Below are 13,397 nucleotides of genomic sequence, written 5' to 3' on the forward strand. Positions count from 1 at the left end.
ATTAAAATTGCTCATAGAACATACAGATCAGTCACCATTTCCACAATGGCCAATCTGGTCCATCCATTCTTAAGAGTTAAGAGACTCCAGCATCAGGATGGCATTACCAACTAAGCCTAAATGTTTAACTGCTAGTAGATCAAAGGCCCCTTTTTTTTTTTTTTTTTTTTTTTTTTTTTTTTTTTTTATGTAAACGACCTCAACCTTGGGAAAGACTTGTGAGGGAGGCAGCTGGCTCTGAAACCTAAATTCCTCCAGAAAAAAGAAAATAATACCCCAGTATGGGGAAAAAAAAGAAGGAGGACATAAGGTTTAGGCCGCTAACTAAACCTTAAGTAACTGCCACCTCCCTCTCCCATCCGTAAAAATCATAAGGGGTGTAGGGACCATATACCCCAATGCCGCTGGACGCTTTTCAGACATGCCCAGGTAGGCCCACGGATGGGGGGACATAGCACTTGCCATCGGACAGATTATAATCAGGCCGTGAAGGCACATGGATCAAGGACAAACCAGTGAAATAAGCCACAGTAACACTGTGCCTACCTGATCCAGATGATGAAACACTGAAGACTTCATACCTGAGGTAATGTGCTTAGGGGAAAAAGATCACAAGGACCAAAACCCCAGTCCCTAGGACGCTTTACAGCAAGCCCTAATGCTTCCCCAAGGTTAAAAAGAAAACTGTTTCTAACAGGAGCAAAAATAAACTGAAGCAGAAGGAAAAAAAGACACCGGATTTGGGGGTGGGGTTGGGCTTTTAAAGCTTTGGGGAGGGTCCTTCTGACAGAGCACTGGGGCGGGGGCTATCCCGTTACGTATGACATGGAGTTGTCCAGTGAAAAAGAATTACCTACCACCATCATTTTTGTTAGTGGATTTGGTTTATTTTTACTTGCAGGTCACAAATGATAGGCCATGACAGCAACAGTAATAGCACATATAGCAGTTACGTGACATTTTGACTGCATTTTTTTTATTCTTTTGTCATAATGTGGTGTCAGATGCCCCAACCTTTGACTTCCAATTAAAACACAAATATTTTCTCATCTGAAAACACATGGCTATCAACATGCCACACAATCACTTTGTGCGGCATTATGCTATAGAGTGACTGCTTTTTCATAAGATTTACAATGTACAAAATACACTCTAAGGTGGCTAAATGCTTATATCTACAGAAAGACACCATTTTGCCACCAACTTACAGGCCTTTTGGCTGTTTGTGCAAATTATGGTTGCATGTTGCCTCTGCAGATACACAGTTGTTGCAGAAGTGCCATATAGCTGGGAGAAGAAAGCACAATCTTAGAATTGAAACTGCTGAATAAAATAAACGTTGGAATCAGTATGGCACCTTACATAAACACCACAAGTAAATAGTGAGAAATGCTTCCCACCAACAGCTCTTTGTTTGAATGAAAATAATGTACCCTCAAGTCAAGAATTCATACATTTAGATGCTTGTTTGAGGTGACTATGCAGATTTCTGGCTTCATATAAAGGGTCCATTGTTGCTGACAATGTAATGTCGACACCATTAGCCAAAGAATGACATACATAAAAATTGCATCTGACCTCTGCGCCTCCCATTGGCCATCCAAAATTAATGTACTTTGTTTTTAGCCATTATTCCTCCCCTATAAAGAGTGAACGAGCAAATTGTTTAAAGGGCAACTGTCATGGGAAAAAAAAAACGTTTTCCAAAATGAATCAGTTAATAGTGCTGCTCCAGCAGAATTCTGCACTGAAATCCATTTCTCAAAAGAGCAAACAGATTTTTTTATATTCAATTTTGAAATCTGACATGGGGCTAGACATTTTGTCAATTTCCCAGCTGCTCCAAGTCCTGTGACTTGTGCTCTGATAAACTTCAATCACTCTTTACTGCTGAACTGCAAGTTGGAGTGATATCAACCCCCTCCCTTTTTCCCCCCAGCAACCAAACAAAAGAACAATGGGAAGGTAACACAAGATAACAGCTGCCTGGTAGATCTAAGTACAGCACTCAATAGTAAAAACCCATGTCTCACTGAGACACATTCAGTTACATTGAGAAGGAAAAACAGCAGCCTGCCAGAAAGCATTTCTCTCCTAAAGTGCAGGCACAAGTCACATGACCAGGGGCAGCTGGGAAATTGACAAATGTCTAGCCCCATGTCAGATTTCAAAATTGAATATAAAAAAAATATGTTTGCTCTTTTGAGAAATGGATTTCAGTGAAGAATTCTGCTGGAGCAGCACTATTAACTGATTCATTTTGAAAAAAATTTTTTTTCACATGACAGTATCCCTTTAACTAAAAGCATTTTTACACTTTATAATTGCCCATTTCACCCTCCAAACTCAGTTTTAAAAAAAAGAGTCCAAATAGCCATTGCTCATTAGTGATCAAACATAAAATTGTACTTGTTTTGTCACCACATTGAAAAGCCTGCAAATTGTCTCAATTGTCTCATTGTCAACAAAAACACAGCTGTATGATTGTTGTGTAATTATTCAAATGGACAGATTTTCATTTTCTGTCACAAATATCTGCCATATTTTTCATTATCACAGTGAGAAATTATTTCAGTTAATTCCATGTATCTTGTTGTTTGTTCTGTTTACAGGGATTGGTTGAAATAACACAGCACAGACAGACTGGCCGGTTTTTCTTGCTTTGTGCCTCTCTTCTGTGTACCCTTAACTTTCAGGAGTCCACATGCTGGAATATATATCCATGGTATTAACCATGGATGGCTATGCATGAATTTAAATGTACAGTATAACATACATTTTGATAGATTAAGTGTCGAATTGAAAAGATTTATCATACTCTGGCCCTTTAAGAATTAGAATTTGACTGTTCACAACCTAAAACCTGGCAAATTACTGTATAAGTAAATGGGAGGGGTCCAGGGACCAATTTGGAGATGTCTGTAGCCTTCCTGACATTCACATTTGTTTCTGAGAAAAAACTTGAATCGAGTTTGGTCGAATTCGAATTGAATTCGATTAGAGTTTTTGGGTCGGTAAAATCCCTTTTAGATATTCAATTCACATGAAGTCGAAACTCAACCCTTGATAAATGTGCCGCCCAGTGTGTAAACATTGACAAGACTGACTCCATGCTGCCTCCTAGTGGAGCTCAATATTGCAGACCTTTTCAGAGTGTGTATTAAGATATAAAGAGAAGATAACGGGGGTCATTTACTAAAACCCAAATTTTCTGGTCAAGGTTTTAAAAATTCAAATCAAACTTTTTGAGATGCATTATACCCGAGGATGCTAAAAGTTTAAATCCAAAAATACTCTATCTTAAACCTGCTGAGGCCATGTAGGAGTCAACGGCAGAGTTTTTGGACGTCAAATCTGAAACATTTGTACAATCCAAATTTTTTCATGATTTTATTCAGTCTTTTCCTGCATTGCATTTTTTGAGTTATTTTATTGATAAATAAGGTAAAATTGGATTTTGTTTTGTAAAATAATGATAAAATTTTGAGTTTTAGTAAATAACCCCAATGACTTGGGAATGCGTATAAACATTTATATGAAATAAACTAGTGTAATATTCTTACAAAATCACTTTTAACCAGTGAAGTCCCAGTGAACTATACCTTTATTGTGAGCTGTTTTTCCAAATTAGAATTTTCATTTATTGTCTAGTAAACATCAATCCTATGAAAAGGAATAAGGAAATGACAGCATTAACTATGAGATTAAAAGAAAGCTGTTAGGGAATCTTAAAGGAACATATATAATTCCACCAAAACAATATTTAAAAAGCTTGCAAACAAATTATTTTTGTAGGTTTTATTTTTACTAGAACAAATACACCCAAATAAGGTCTAAAGAGAATGCATTTTAATAAACTAGGACATAAAATAAAAATGAGCCAGCTCACTTTGTGTAAAATATGTAATTATAATTGTGAAACTATAAGGAAGTTTAAAACTGAGTCCTTTTAGATGAGCTTTGTGATTTTAAACTCCATAGCCATTTCATATCACAGGTCCTTGGCAGCATTAGACCTGCCACTTTCGCTAATGCTTTAAAATTGTATGTTTTCTCCTGGTGGCTCTGTCATCAGAGAATAAGCACCAGTTCAGTGTTGCCATGGATACAAATTGTAGCTATCTTTCTATTTCTGTATCTCTGATGGTGTGTTTTTCTGTGGAAAGTACCAGAAAACATATGCAATCTTTACAGTGTCTTAAAAAGGGTGAAGTGCATAATATTTGTCATGAGAACTGAACTTTTTTTGTACTCTAAAAAAAAATTATGTATGTATGTGTATGTGTATGTGTATATATATATATATATATATATATATATATATAACAAACAAGGGAAAGTTGTGCTCACCACTAGTTTTTAAAAACATTAGGCGGGGGTGCAATGAGGGTGTGACCACAAAATACATATAGACAAATACAAGATTCCTCTGCACTCAACCCATTATCAATATATTTAAGACAGAGACATTTTGTGCATACTGCTACTGAAAAATGCCTTACCCTTTAAACAAAACAGGGATTGTTTGTCCATATATTGCAATATATTTAAGCTGGCCAACTACGTCAAAGTCATCCCATATCTGGCCAGTCCTATGCTCAATTTTCATCTGATTCATTAAGAATTCTATGGTTTAATTATACATTTTATAAAAGGGACGAATACGTTTTACCTGCAACTTACTAGCTGCTTTCAAAGTAAAACTCCCAAACTTGGCTGCCCTTTTATTAGACACCAGTGGGATCACCTGACTATAGTTGGAGGGGGTGGGAGCTACAACATAGAGCTGGTCACTGCTCTTGTAGAACTATAACAAACAAGGGAAAGTTGTGCTCACCACTAGTTTTTAAAAACATTAGGCGGGGGTGCAATGAGGGTGTGACCACAAAATACATATAGACAAATACAAGATTCCTCTGCACTCTGTATTCGTCCCTTTTATAAAATGTATAATTAAACCATAGAATTCTTAATGAATCAGATGAAAATTGAGCATAGGACTGGCCAGATATGGGATGACTTTGACGTAGTTGGCCAGCTTAAATATATTGCAATATATGGACAAACAATCCCTGTTTTGTTTAAAGGGTAAGGCATTTTTCAGTAGCAGTATGCACAAAATGTCTCTGTCTTAAATATATTGATAATGGGTTGAGTGCAGAGGAATCTTGTATTTGTCTATATGTATTTTGTGGTCACACCCTCATTGCACCCCCGCCTAATGTTTTTAAAAACTAGTGGTGAGCACAACTTTCCCTTGTTTGTTATAGTTCTACAAGAGCAGTGACCAGCTCTATGTTGTAGCTCCCACCCCCTCCAACTATAGTCAGGTGATCCCACTGGTGTCTAATAAAAGGGCAGCCAAGTTTGGGAGTTTTACTTTGAAAGCAGCTAGTAAGTTGCAGGTAAAACGTATTCGTCCCTTTTATAAAATGTATAATTAAACCATAGAATTCTTAATGAATCAGATGAAAATTGAGCATAGGACTGGCCAGATATGGGATGACTTTGACGTAGTTGGCCAGCTTAAATATATTGCAATATATGGACAAACAATCCCTGTTTTGTTTAAAGGGTAAGGCATTTTTCAGTAGCAGTATGCACAAAATGTCTCTGTCTTAAATATATTGATAATGGGTTGAGTGCAGAGGAATCTTGTATTTGTCTATATATATATATATATATATATATATATAATAGTCAGGAAAAGCTGTATAGTGGGTCCAGAATAACAAGGAGACTCCAACGAGGAGTGTCGGGTTGTTGAGGCAGGTGGAGTTAGTGAGATCCCAACCAGGGCAGTGAGATGAAAGTGGCCTCAAGGTGTCAAGGAGGTAATGCTGTACACTAACCCTGTTGAGAAATTGGGACACGTATGTTGTCTGAAGTGATGACGTGTGCTCTGGTGTGCTGTGAAGACAATAAATGTTTGAAGTTTGGAAAAACCCATTGCTCCATGATTGATGGTATATATATGTGTGGTAGCCCCACCTCCGGGCCAGAATTAGGGTAGGCAGAAGAGGCATGTACCTAAGGGTCAACAAAGTTGGGGTGCCATGCATGTACTTCTTATTTTTCTTACCTCTGTTCCAGACCCTGTTCCTCTGCCTTCAGTTCGCTTCTGAGAACGCTTCTCTTCCCATGCATGCAATGTCACAGACCACTGCGTGTGCAATTTAGCACGTGTGCCAGGAAGCGGCATAGTCAGCAGGATGCAGAAGAGTATGCACTGAAAGTGGACCCTGTGATTGTGAACTTAGTTACATTAGATAGTAATATAAGTTAAAAAATGATACATGTCCATCAAGTTCAACCTTTGAACTCTATTTTAACCTGTCTAACTGTTAGTTGATCCAGAGGAAGGCAAAAACCCCATCTGAAGCCTCTCCAATTTGCCTCAGAGGGGGAAAAAATCTAATTAAACTAGTCCCTGGATTAACTTGCTATATTCCATAACCCTATATTCCCTCACTTGCTAAAAAGCCATCCAACCCCTTTGTAAAGCTATCTTATGTATCAGCCTGTATGACAGATTCAGGGAGAGAATTCCACAGCTTCACATCTCTCACTGTAAAAAAAAAAAACCCTTCCGTATATTTAGACGGAACCTATTTTCTTTTAATAGGAATGGGTGACCTCGTGTTAGCTGGAAAGACCTACTGGTAAATAAAGCATTAGAGAGATTATTATATGATCCCCTTATATATTTATACATAGTTATCATATCACCCCTTAAGCGCCTCTTCTCCACCGTGAACCAATACCTTCTCCTAATTCATTAATGAACAATTAATGAACACAAAAGTGTGGGAAAGGGGCGTGTATTTGAAATGTGTGGCCTGGTACCATGATTGGCAGAGGGACATGATACTAAATGTTCCTGTCAGCCAGGCTGGTATTACAGTGTCTGAGTCCCAGTTCGTGGATACTGGGTGGCGTTACTAATGGGCCGAGTATTTCACCTACAAGTTCACAACCCGTGGGGTACTGCTACTGGTTCCCACGTGTGGCAGGTGCATTCATATCTAGACATGTTTTTTTTTTAATAGATAAAAGGGATGTACAAGCTACACCATGCTTCTTTTCTTCCATTTTAAAGAAAAGTTTTATGATTGTATAGCTGTTTTAACAGGCACACATTCTTAAGAAAACTTGACGGTCTGTGGTGTATAGTAGGTAAATTGAGAATTCTTACATTTGCATATATCTTGAGGTCTCATTTTCACCGATGTTTGCTCTGTCAGTTTGATGGTTGCCTTTCAGATTGATTTTGCTAAAGGTGATAGAAGGGCACAGTTTTTGTTCAAATATCTTGCTCTAAAAAAATCTATTGATTTTCTTTATTATAGTTAAGAATTATTATGCTGTTTCAGATTTAAACATATCATAGCACAAATTGAATAAAGTCTGGCCACAGACAGCTATATTTGCTTTTGGATATTGAACAAACATAAAGTAGCCAATGTAGAGCTGTCATCTAATCTAAGTGGAGGTCCAGCATATCTGTTAGTGCTATGTGATATTTATCCACGATGGAATAAATGGTGTCATACTGAAGATTTCATATAGGTAACTATAATTTGGCTCTCGGTGTGTGTTATTGCGCATCAAATGAGTTCTCATGGACAAAGATTTAACAACAGCTCTAAGCCATTCCCAATATCTAAATATCCTAAACTGGTCTTAATCAGGTGTTAAAGTGTGTCATAGAATACCATTGTGGAAGTATGAGCGAAAGACTGTGAGCAACATTTTGATGTAAAAAAATTTGGGGAGCAATGCAAGCATCAGAAATGTTTCTGGGTGGTGCAAAATAAGAGCTCTTTAGCAGTACACCAGTTTTTTATGTAATCAAAACTTGCCTCCAAGCCAGGAATTAAAAAAATAAGAACCTGGGAGCAACATCGAAGAGGCAACATGTTGCTCACAGACCACTGGCTGGGGCTCAGTCCACTAAGGAGTATATTTGTCAAGCTTGAAAAAAGTGGAGTTGTAATATAACACACATCATCACTTTTACTTCATGACACACTGTTATCAAATTATGTACATTACATTTTACTCATAGAATTCTCCTAATCCCAGTGATGTTGTACACCAAAAAAATATATGTGTTTTAAAGTAATTGCCTATTTATTAAACCTTGAATTTTTCTGGTCGAGTTTTTAAATGGGAAAAACTAGAATTTTTAAAGGAGAAAACTTTTATGAGATTTATTATGCTCCAAAGCTGCTAAAAAGTCTGAATCCAAAAACACTCCAGCTAGAACTTGTCAAAATCATATAAAAGTCATTGGCAGATGTCCCTTTAACAATTTGAAGATGTTTCTTGTTTTCATGATCTTTGAGGGTTTTGGGCTGGTTTTCATTTCATAATCCAAAAAAGTTGAGTTTTTCAGGGGACAATTCAAAAAGGTTGCACAATTTGAGCATCAATTCAAAAAAGATGCACAGCTTTTTCAAATTTATTGGTAAATTAAGTGGTTCAGATTTGGGAAATGGTCAAATTTTTTTTTATCATTATAGTGAGTCGAGTTTTAGTAAATACCCCCTTAGTGTTGCTCAGGAGAAAGGAGAAATACACAGTTTTAAATACATCACTTTTATTTGATACCACCTTCTCTTTATCTCTCTCCAATCTGCAGCCTGCTCCTGAGTTACCTAGCCTTAACCACTCAATATTAAGATGCTCAGTCACTGATTCATTAAGACAAACCTACTTCTTTTGCTATTCTTGTGAAATTTTTCCTTAACAAATGAGCGTTAAAAAGTATATATTTCTTAAGATATGTGTCTGTAAGAACAATCTGGAGCTATGTCTTATGTAACTATCTAACCTCAGTTGTCATGTGTTGGTGATGCTTTTTACCCCCTGCAGGCATTTATGTCAATGTTTCAGATTCTGACACAGGAAGGATGGGTGGATGTCATGGATCAAACACTTAATGCCGTCGGGCATATGTGGGCACCAGTTGTTGCAATTTACTTCATACTTTATCATCTTTTTGCTACTTTGGTGAGTTTCTAGTTATAAGTTTCTAAAAGTAATATTTAACTCTAAACCTACAGTATGTGTGTTATTAGTTCTTAGCTAACAAGGAACAGTTTTTTAAAAGTGCAGTTACTAAGCAATGTTCACTTCAACATAAGCAATGCAGAGAACAAATTGTACAATTTTGGCAAATTGTACAAGAGCCTTTTCATGCTGGCTTCCAGATATTGCTGTTTTTATCATTTTTTATTATTTGTTTACACTCATATGCCATGTCATGTATGCTTATATAGGTAAGGGACCTGTTATCCAGAATATTTGGGACCTGGGGCTTTCTGGATAATGGATCCGTAATTTGATCTTCATTAAGTCTACTAGAAAATCATGTAAGCATTAAATACACCCAATAAGCTGGTTCTGCTTCCAATAAAGATTAATTATATCTTAGTTTGTATCATGTACAAGGTACTGTTCTATTCTTACAGAGCAAAAGAAAATCATTTTTAAAAATTCGGATTAATTAAATAAAATGGAGTACATGAGAGATGGCCTTTCCATAATTTGAATCTTTCTGGATAACAGTTTTCTGAATAACGGATCCCATATCTGCATTATGTGTTTTTTTTTTTTAATATTTTTTATTTGAGCATCAGATGTACAAGAATAAATTTACTTCTTAGCCAGACAAAGAACACATTGCTGTAAAATACAGTCAGTTACAGTACAGTTGTAGCCAAGGACATGTACTCAAGATACTTATAGATTAATGCAATCCATTAGTTGTTCAAATTGGAACAATAATTTAATCTTCATTTGCTTTTGTCTAAAAGAAATATAACATTTAAAAAAATTGAAAATTCATTAAGTTAACAAAAATTATTATGTTATGTTTCTTTTCCTTCTGTGTAAGGTGTCACTTGCGTAGCCTGAAGTATTAGAGGCTATCAAATATCAAACTGGAAATCCTAAATTGTCCCATCAGTTTGATATTTCCCTTGTTTGTCAGTACTTTCCTGACTGTCAGTAACATATAGGGGGTTATTTATCAATTTCCAATTTTATCTAAACATTTTCTGCTGCAAACTCCAATCAAATCCGCTCAAGTTATTTATGCTTATTTATTATAAAATTTTCCTGAAAATTGCTTTGATGGGAAAAAAAGATCAGATTTTCCCTTTTTTCGGATTTTTCACCCGAAAACTCAGATTTCTTATTTTTTGGCCCGAAAACTCCAGGGTATTGCACGAAACCCAGCAACATCAAAAAATCATTGGGACTTCTCCTGTTGACTTATATGCAACCTTGACAGGTCTAAGATGCCTGATTTTCTGATTCGGACTTTTCCATCCTCAGTTTTAATGAATTCCGAAAAATTTGTGATTCCTTAAAAGCCCAATTTTATAAAAAAGAAATCACAATTTTTTTTTGGGGGGGGATTTCCGCATATGGAGTTTAGTAAATAACCCCTATAGTATCAGTCTGAAATAATGTATTTAACTGCATGTATTTCAGCATTCAAACGTCATGCTTTTTTTTTTTTTGCGAGGCAGTTTTTTATTACTGATCAGAGCAGTTTTACTGTTCTGGAATGATTCATGCAAAAATACATTGCTGAATCTAAAAATTCTGAAAAAGTTTTACTTAAGGGTGGCTTTTAAAAACCTTATCACTTACAATAACCGTTCTTTTGGGTTAAAGCTATGCCCTACATAGAATCCTAATACAACTCTTTTATCATAGCCTACTCAGAGAGATACCATAAAAGTTTGCTCCCATAAATAATCATCCATACAAGAAAAATAATGCAATAAAATGTGAGCTGAAAGCTGGTTTAGCAGCATGCATTTTTCAAAACACAGTAATACACAGTAAAATTAACTTTCTCATATTGTCAAATATCTTTAACAGTGTATTATCTAAATTGTCAGCCATAGGACAGAGCAGTGCTTTCCCATATGATGCAGCACAAAAATATTTAGCCCCTTAAAGGACCCTTAAAGGAAAACAATACCCATCAAACAATGTAGGTCTCTATAAAGATATATTGCTTAAAAAAGCTCATATGTAAAACCCTGCTTCATGTAAATAAACCATTTCCATAATAATATACTTTTTTAGTAGTATGTGCCATTGGGTAATCATAAATAGAAAATTGCCATTTTAAAAAATAAGGACAGCCCCCTGGGATCGTATGATTCACTGTGCACACAAACATACCAAACAAACTATACATGTAAGGTCACATGAGCCAATTAACAGACAGAGTTCTGTCTTTTGCTTCCACACTTCTTCCTGTTACAGTTACATTTGTAGTATTTCTGGTCAGGTGATCATCACCATCACAAAATGGTGGTTCAAGGCAAGAGATGTAAAAGGTCAATATTTACTTTAAATATATATAATGATATGACAATATTCTTTAATATGTCACTTAATTTGATATAAACTGTAAATCTCAATTATTAATTTTGGGGGTATAGCTTGCCTTTACCCAATTCTCTCCCTTAACTGAGTACTAAATCCTACACTGAAGTTATGTTTTCTGTGAAGTCTGAATACATTTATGAAGCTCTGTACAGAAATCATGAGATTATGGACAGATGATTATGATTCAGCAGAGCCAATTTCAAAAACCTTAATTAAAAGAACATGGATTTATGCAATCATGCATTTAAATCGTAATGCTATGCATAAGGATTAGTGTGGAAATGTAAAATTCAGCTAATTTGCATGCTGATTTTAAAATGTGTCTATTAACACAGAGGCCATGATCCCTTGATTATATGTTTGTACCTTATCAATGCTGGTTTGAGCTAAATTGGTGATGAGTCATAAATAATAATGTAAGGAATGCAAATTAATCCCAAGTAGTTGTATAGTAAGTATTTTTAACATAATACTTGCTTAGTGCAATCTTTCAGAAAAAGATTTGCGTCTATAAAAGCTAAAAGAGAGCAATTGTGGAGCACAACATTTCTGCCTTATATATCAATGTAAATGATTTATGTTAAATGATTAAACCCTGAATCATTTAATGCCTAGAGTTTCTGATGTGAGCACAGGTGGTGTTGTAAAACTTTGCAAGATTAATTTATACACAAAATGTCTTTGTATAAAGTATTACTTTGCTCAGTCATAGTGCCTATCCTATACTGATATAGGATCCATTATCCAGAAACCTGTTATCCAGAAATCTCCACATTACAAGAAGGCCATCTCCCATAGACTCTATTTTTACCAAACTGTTCAGATTTTATTTTTTTCTTTCTGAAAACAAAACGGCACCTTATACTTGCTGCCAACTAAGATATAATTAATTCTTATTGGTGGCAGAACAATTTAAGTTTATTTAAAGTTCTTACTAGAGTTAAATAATTGTGATCCAAATAACAAAAAGATCCCCTTATCCAATAAACCCCAGGTCCCAAGCATTCTGGATAAAATGTCCCATACCTGTATGTACTGTATATTTATATGGTAGGAGCAGAACTTGACTCTGTCCATGAACTAGTCGTTCCTGCATAATATACAAATATGACTACCCTATGTCTGCTGAACTAAAACAAAGAGGTTTGTGTGGGAAAACTTGTTGATCCCAGTGATTTAAAAACTGAACCTTTTTAAAATACTTTACTGATAGAGCTTGGTTTCATTACTGATTATTTGACCTGGACACCCTTTTTTTATTATACAAATCTTTCTCTACATGCAAGATTTATGTCAGTGGAAATACATTAGTTTATCATTATCCTGAGCTCCCTTTGCCTAGATAACATAAAGCATACATGTAAAACAGAGAGATTGTGGAGAGAGATATAGGAAAGGGTAACGTGATTATATTTTAACTGAAACAGATTTTTTTCAATGGAATATACGTTTATTTGCATGAAAATTAGCCTACATGAATTTTTGTTCATGTAGTTCCCTTTCATATTTTTACCATATGGTTAGGTATAGGAGAAGTGATAGCTGTCAAGCTACTCATGTTTGTTTTAATAATTCTCTCTAGGCTCCTTTTTAAAAAAAAAAAATATATATATATATATTATTATCATATAAATTAAAGCAGAAGGGCACTTCACATAATTGCTAAAATTATAATGAGAGAAAACTTTATCTAGTATTAATAAAGCTACTGAACCTCAAGTTAAAACATTGGTATATTTTGTGCAATAGAGTGGTAGGGGGATTCACCAGCATTTTAAACCCTTGCAGATGACACAGTTACCATAGTACAATGGTTTAATTGACAGCTTTCAGGCAATTGGTAGGTGAAACCCATTCTGGTGTGAATGTATTATCCAATCACAAAAATACTATTAAACACATTGGTATACTTTTGAATAGTTTAAGCAGGTATAGCAGACCAAAACACAGAGATGAGATTTACAGTATAGCAGATGTCG

The 13,397-nt window shown here is 35.4% G+C and overlaps 1 protein-coding gene across 4 annotated transcripts in view; it reads left to right on the top strand.

Moving 5' to 3' along the window:
• nalcn.S (sodium leak channel, non selective S homeolog) overlaps positions 1-13,397 on the top strand; it is a 182,018-nt gene that overhangs the window by 74,479 nt on the left and 94,142 nt on the right. For all 4 annotated transcript variants that reach the window (XM_041584259.1, XM_041584261.1, XM_041584260.1 and 1 more), the window contains one exon: positions 8,878-9,015. In XM_041584259.1, coding sequence (XP_041440193.1) covers positions 8,878-9,015 — 138 coding nt within the window. The remainder of the gene's footprint in view (positions 1-8,877; positions 9,016-13,397) is intronic.

The sequence above is a fragment of the Xenopus laevis genome, chromosome 2S, assembly GCF_017654675.1.
Source record: "Xenopus laevis strain J_2021 chromosome 2S, Xenopus_laevis_v10.1, whole genome shotgun sequence".
NCBI lineage: Eukaryota > Metazoa > Chordata > Amphibia > Anura > Pipidae > Xenopus > Xenopus laevis.